The sequence below is a fragment of the Elephantulus edwardii genome, unplaced genomic scaffold (genome assembly GCF_000299155.1).
Source record: "Elephantulus edwardii isolate Elephantulus edwardi_28Jun2011 unplaced genomic scaffold, EleEdw1.0 scaffold00022, whole genome shotgun sequence".
Taxonomy (NCBI): Eukaryota; Metazoa; Chordata; class Mammalia; order Macroscelidea; family Macroscelididae; genus Elephantulus; species Elephantulus edwardii.
Genome location: NW_006399772.1, coordinates 6,055,389 through 6,062,213, shown reverse-complemented (window position 1 = coordinate 6,062,213; position 6,825 = coordinate 6,055,389). Strand labels below are relative to the sequence as shown.

The window sequence follows — 6,825 nt, the reverse complement described above, 5'->3', positions numbered from 1 at the left end:
ATTTAGGATGTTGGTCCTCTTGTGCATGCTGCCACTGTTAAGGTCATCAGACTCACAGTGACTTTCAGCAATCCATTCTATAGGTAATCATCTTCTTTGGCCTGTCCAAGGAAACCCAAACCTGCAGATGGCAGGCATGCATCCCATCCCCCACCTCCTACACAGGTGGCCAGTGGGAGGCCAGCGGGAGGCGCGCGCCCCCCCCCCAAGCGCCAGCGGCTGCTGGGGGCGTACCACCCCACCCCGCTGCACGGGCGCTCGGTGTGCGTGCAGCGCCTCTTGTGTGGGTGGCCGGTGGTCGCCCACTTCCCCCACAGCCACCATCCTGGCTCCAAGAATTCTCTCCAAAACAAGTCCACCTTGCGGCAGTGTGGTGGCTTCGCTGTACCAGTCTTGAGGAGGGTCGGTGCCCAGCATCCATCCTGGGTGAGGGAATCCATTTGTTCCAACTGTGGAATCCTCATGGAGCTGCAGTGGCTGTGCAGCGTTGTGTGGGCTCTGCAGGGGACATGGGGTGGGGGGTGTTGGAGCCAGGAGACTCACCCATTTCTCCTTGGGAATCCTTGAATTCCTGTTGTTGAGTCTCGATCTTCACTGAGGGCCAGTCATCAACTGTTTAAGTGTTCAATTATCAATAAGCCAAAGTCTGTGGAAGGTCATAATGGCCCTGCTTTAAGTAGTTCGCTGCTCCCGCAGCTCACCAAACTGTCTCTGCCTCTGCCGCCGTCTTGGATCCCTCCCCCCAGCATGTTTTTGCTAGCATGCTATGCTAATTTTTCCAGTGTTCCAAGGGGGGGGGGGAATAGCATTGCTTATGGGATTTTTTGTAGTTTTTATTTTAGTGAAAGTTTACAAATCTTGTTGAGGGGAAAAAACCACAAATCTTAATGGATTTTTATGTAATCATTTGTGCACATTTTATTTCCTACCATTAACTACAATTGATTAATGTAACCAATTAATCATAATATCTGATCCACTTCTTATTGTATATTGTCTTTCACATAATTATTAATTTTTCTTTCCCTCTCTATCCCTTCTTGCCCCTGTTACCAATTTAAGAATTACTGTGTGTAAACCTTTCCTTAGCTTTTTCTAATAAGTGCTTCTATACTATAAGTGTCCTTTTGTGGCTGAGTTACACCACACAGTAAAATTTGAACTAGATTCACCTATATTTTACAGTACTTAATGACTTTGTAATCATTTTTTAGAGATGCATAATACTCCTTTGCATGAATATATCATGGTTTCTTTACCTCTACATCCATTGATGGTCTGTGGATTGTTTCCATCTCTGCTATTGTAAATGATGCTTAACATTGCTTATGGATACACCTTAGGGAGGGTGTAGTTGGCAGAAAACGTTTATTGTTGCTGTTAGGTGTCATCAAGTCACCTCATAGTGACTCTATGAACAGCAGATCAGAACCATCCCCTATCCTGTGCCATCATCATGAAAACTTATGAAAGATTCATTCCTTATTATAGTTGTTGTTCCCTTTAATCATATACAAAGTATGCTCTTCACAGGAAAAAAAGTCAACAACAGCTATCTCTTACACGTGACAACGCAATTAATTTTAAAATAACATAATAGAGATCTTTTTCAACTATATCCTCTTCTGTAAGTTACCAGGGACATCTTTTTTAGGAGACAAACCATAGCTCTAAATCAAGAATAGGTTAAGTTTACCTCTTAGAACTGGTCTAAACCTTTAGCTACAGCCACTGCACTGCCCCGTGTGTGTGTGTGTGTGTGTGTGTGTGTGTATGACATCGTGCATCACACATACCCCTGAGAGCCTCACAGTTTGATTCCACTCACACTGCTCCTTTAGAGTGTCACAGGTTAACAAGTAGGCGACCTGCACAAAGCGAGACACAGCTATTCAATCTCTTGCCAGACATCGCCCCTTTTGATGCGATGCTACTTATGTATATCTCTGTAAAAAATCCTGCCTGTCTCAGCAGCCAATCAACTTAGAGTATAATTTTGAGGGGGGTGGCAAGATTGTTTTGCTTTATTTTCTTTCTAATCAAGGCGTATAGAGGAGTTGTAGGTTCAGTTGAAGATCTCATGAAGAAACACAATTGAGATTTTTTTTTTCAGTGACAAAATCTGCATATTTTTATTTCAAACAATGTAGCTAAAATTGGATGTAAATTCCTCCTTTTTCCCTTTTTTTGGCTTAATGAATATCATTTGTTTAGTATGAAATCTTTATACTATATGTTCCGTGTGTTAAGAAAACATATACATTAAATCTTAACTAAAACCTGTTGTTGTTCTTGTGTTATTTGGTGCCATCAAGTCATAGATGACTCATAGTGACCCTATGAACAAAAGGCCTGAGCACTGTTCATACATAGAGTTTCCGGAGGCAAGCTATTTCATAAGTGGATGCCATTCCTGCTTCCAGGCTTGTTTTAGTCAGGAAGCTCCAGCAAACACTGTCCACCATGGGTACCCATTACCATGTTTGGCACATCAGTGTCCCAGTGTTCAGCATCACAGCAACCATGAGTTACCTCTGTACAGCAATGCACAAGACCGGTGCTATGCGATACTACCTAGGTTACATTTTTAAAAAATTGAAAACATGGCAAATATACTTTGAAGGAATTTCGTGTTCGCGTGGGCTGCCATGTCAATCCCAACTCATAGTGACACTGTAGAACAGACTTCCCAGGTTTTCATCCTTATGAAAAGAGCTCTGGTGACCTAGTGTGTAACGAACTGGCACTGCCAACCCAGCAGAAGGAAGTTCAAATCCACCAGCTGTTCTGCAGGACAAGGATGGGCAGTCTCCTCCCATTCAGTATACTGCCTCAGAAGACCCACTGGAGGGTCAGCTATGAGTCAGTTCCAACACCATAACATACAAAAACAATAATATTTTACTATTTTTCCTCTTTTTTTGTTTTTAAATTAATAAGCTAGGACTAGCGTTGACAGCATCTGACAACAACAATAATAATCTTCATGGGAACTGATTGCCAGGTCTCCTGGTGGGTTCCTACTATCAGCCTTTCAGATAGCAGCTAAGCATATAACTGTTGTGTAAAACTGTGGGTTCTTAAAGGTAGTTTACTTCTTTATCCCACTGGTCTTGCCAATTTTTAAATTTCCTTGTTATAAAGCTACTTGGAGTCTGCCTGATTGATAATTTCCCTTACATGCAAAAACAGCCAATTGACCACAATATTGAGCCATGCATTTAATATGAATTTCTGCTAAAAGTATATAAATTACCCACTAATTGCCATAGAAGGGAGGCAGCATCGTTTATATTTTTACTGATTTCTGTTCTATTTCATTCATGAATGTTACTGTCCACAGGGCACTCAGTCAGATCTAAAGGGGTGGGGGGTTGTGTCTAAAGATGACAAAGTATTCAAAGTATTCTTGTATTTAATATAATACAAGCAATAGATGTTTAGGAGCAATAATCATTGGGATTTCTGCACCTGAAATCGGGTTTTTATTTTCTCCTTTAGTGTCTGTCACTCAGGAAATGTTTGTCTCCTGCTGTTGATGAATAATTTCAGAGTACTATGGATCATGCTGAAGAAACTGAAATTCCTGTAGCAGCCCAGAAGTACTATGTGGAAAGGCCGATCTTTAGTCATCCGGTTCTCCAGGAACGGCTACACACAAAGGAAAAGATTTCGGATTCCATTGGGGATAAGCTGAAACAGGCATTCACGTATGTTGTGCTGAGCCTATTTTCTCTTCTGACACCACATTTTAAGAAAAGCAAATCTTTCTGGTGGATAAAGTAATGACTGGTGATTGTTGTTCTGTGCTGTCAGGTCACCTGTGACTCATAGCAACCCTATGCACAATAGCCTTAAACCCTGCTCTATCCTGTGCCAATCTTATTGTCTCTTACACACCTACACCCATTGTCCCAGTCACTGAATCAACCCATCTCATTGAGGGTCTTTCTCTTTTGTGCTGTCCCTCCACCCTTCCAAGCATGACATCCCTCTCTAAGGACTGGTCGTTCCTTGCAACTTTGGAAGTATGTCAGACAAAGCTTCAGAATCCTTGCCTCCAAGGAGAAGGTTGGTCTCACTCTCTCTAGGATGAACCTGTTTATTCTCCTAGCAGTCCATGGTAGACAATAACTGGTAGACATTGATAATCTACAGGACAGAACAAGAGTTCAGTTGATGTTAGATGTTTAAATAAGCACAAGCATCAAAATGTCAGTAACCCTATTTATTGACTCCTAATTTAGTTATCTAAAGGAGATCTGGTGGCCTAGTGGTAAGAAACTGTGCTGCATCTCAAAGGTCCACAGTTCAAACCCACCAGCTGCTCCATGGGAGAAGGATGGGAAATCTCCCTCATGCAATTTTCTGTCTCTAAAATCCCACTGGAAGGTCAACTATGCGTCAGCTCTTACTTGATGGCACACAGCAATGACATCTTGTTATCTAGTGCTGCTATAAGAGAAATACCACAAGTGGATGACTTTAACAAACAGAAATTTATCTTCTCACAGTTGTTATTGTTAGGTGCCACTGAATTGAGTCTGACTCACATCCCTAAGACCAGCAGATCTGAATCTTTCCCTACCCCATGCCATCTTCATCAACTCTAATTTGCTTGAGCCAATTGTTAGTCAGTATCAATCTATCTCACTGGGGGTCTTCTGCTCTTTCACTAACCTTCCACCTTTCAAGGCAAGATGTTTTTTTCTAAGGAATATTTAGGAGGCTAGAGTCTAAAGTCAGGGTACCAGCTCTAAGGGAAGAGGGTTTTTTTCTCTCTTTGTTGACTTTAGGGGAATATCCTTGTCTCAGTATTCCCCTCAATCTAGGAGATTCTCAGCACAGGGACCCTGGGTCCAAAGGATGTACTCAGCTCCTAGCTTTTCTTTCTTTATGGTAATGAGTTTTCTCTTTCTCTGCTCACTTCTCTCTTCCATTTTACCTCTTAGAAGGTTAAATGCCATCATAGGAAAAACTCTTTTCATTTGTGTCAAGTCTGTGACTTGAGTAAGATGCTGTATCCCACCCAAAATCATTGGCTGATCACATAAAATTGTGTCACAGTTAATGATTACATCATTATATAACTACCAAATTGTATTATTGCATAACTCCCAAACTGCTGAAAATCATGGCCTAGCCAAGTTGACAGATACTTGGGATGGTTACAATCCATTATATATTTCTGTGTAAGCATTTATGTAAAAAAAAAAAAAACCAACAAATTTTCTACTCATCTTCAAAATATCCACCTTATCTCTGAAATTTTGCAAGAATGTTTCAATCACTCTGTCTTTCTGACCACCCAGACATCTATGCCCTTTATTAAGACACTGAATTTAAGTCTTTGGGTGTCAGGGACCCTCAGCATCCTGTGTCTCTGTATTTTGGAAAATATACAGCTGTGTTGCAGGCCTGAAACGTACTTAGTACACATGGTTCTGATGTTATCCTAGTGATTATTCACAAATTTCAAAACCAAACTATGTGAGTACTGCCTCCTACACATTTAAGACAGTACCTTCTGCACTCTGCAGTCATTTAATCTTCACAATGACCTTGCACACTCATCATTCTCATCAGAAGAGGTTAAAACTGTAGACATACAACAGACTGAGTTTGAATTCTGGTCTCACTATTGATCAGATATATACATAAATTTTCTGCTCTGTAATTGGGGCTAATAATAGTACCCACACTATGAGCTACTGATGCACTAAAAATATGTCATCATATAAAGTGCAAGTAATATGACAAGCACCATGTACGCACAACAAACAAAGAAAACCAAATGGCTATGTTTGAGCCAATTCTGATTTATGATGACCTTTGATCATTTTCCCAAGGATATAAATCTTAATGATAGAAGACTATTCATCTTTCTTCTGAGGCACATCTGTTGGATCTGAACTGATCGTTTTGCTTAGTAGCCCAACTAATAATCCACTGTGCCATCAGGATTCCTTATGTGGTGAGAGCTATTATATTATCTAAACAAGGAGACTAGTTATCAAATAGAGGTTTTTTCACCCAAATTCATTGCTTTTACTACAGATGCCTTATGTTTTGCTTCCAGTGTCTTCCTCTTTCTATCTGACACTCCTAAGCTCTAAAGATAGTATCTAGAATACCATGTATGCTGCAATAATACATTGTCATTTCCACAGCACAAAAGGCTTGCATGTCACCAGGAGAAGCAAGACTATCTTAGCAGTGGTGGAGTCACACCCATCTGTCCATATTTTTGCACACAGGCAAAAGTTTTCTTGACAACATAGGCTAGTAAAAGGGGTGCCTGAGACTCAGAACACAGTCTGTGTGTCAAAGTTAATTGGACTAAATGGAAATTCAGTCCAGGCCTTGATTTTCTTAGTATGGTGGTCTACTTCACCAAGATATCCAACTGACTTGGTCAGTTACTAAAGAGTTTTTTATTTTTTTCCCCCAAAAGCTAAAGCATTGAGTGCATGTTAATAAAACTCATTAACATTTATGTAAATGCTCTTCATCTTATGAAAAGGGAAAATTAAATGGGTACATGCTAGTCAATGGTTCCATATTCAAAAGTTAACTCAACCCATAAATAACTTCACCTACTTCACTTTTATGCTAATGTAAAATCATACAAAGGATTTCATTAACATATCTTCTAGGAGATGAAAGAATAAGAGAGATTCAGTGGGCACCTGAAAAGACAATGTAATAAAAATAAAATGGGCATAGATCAAAAGTAATTAATTATATGCAAAGGCGTTTGACTGTGTGGATCATAACAAACTGTGGCTGACTCTGAGAAGAATGGGAATCCCAGAACATTTAATC

General features: G+C 40.3%; 1 protein-coding gene across 3 annotated transcripts in view; it reads left to right on the top strand.

Moving 5' to 3' along the window:
• The first annotated feature begins 3,505 nt into the window (after positions 1–3,505).
• SLC26A5 (solute carrier family 26 (anion exchanger), member 5) overlaps positions 3,506–6,825 on the top strand; it is a 39,995-nt gene continuing 36,675 nt past the window's right edge. For all 3 annotated transcript variants that reach the window (XM_006882608.1, XM_006882607.1, XM_006882609.1), the window contains exon 1: positions 3,506–3,710. In XM_006882608.1, coding sequence (XP_006882670.1) covers positions 3,559–3,710 — 152 coding nt within the window. In that variant the 5' untranslated portion in view covers positions 3,506–3,558. The remainder of the gene's footprint in view (positions 3,711–6,825) is intronic.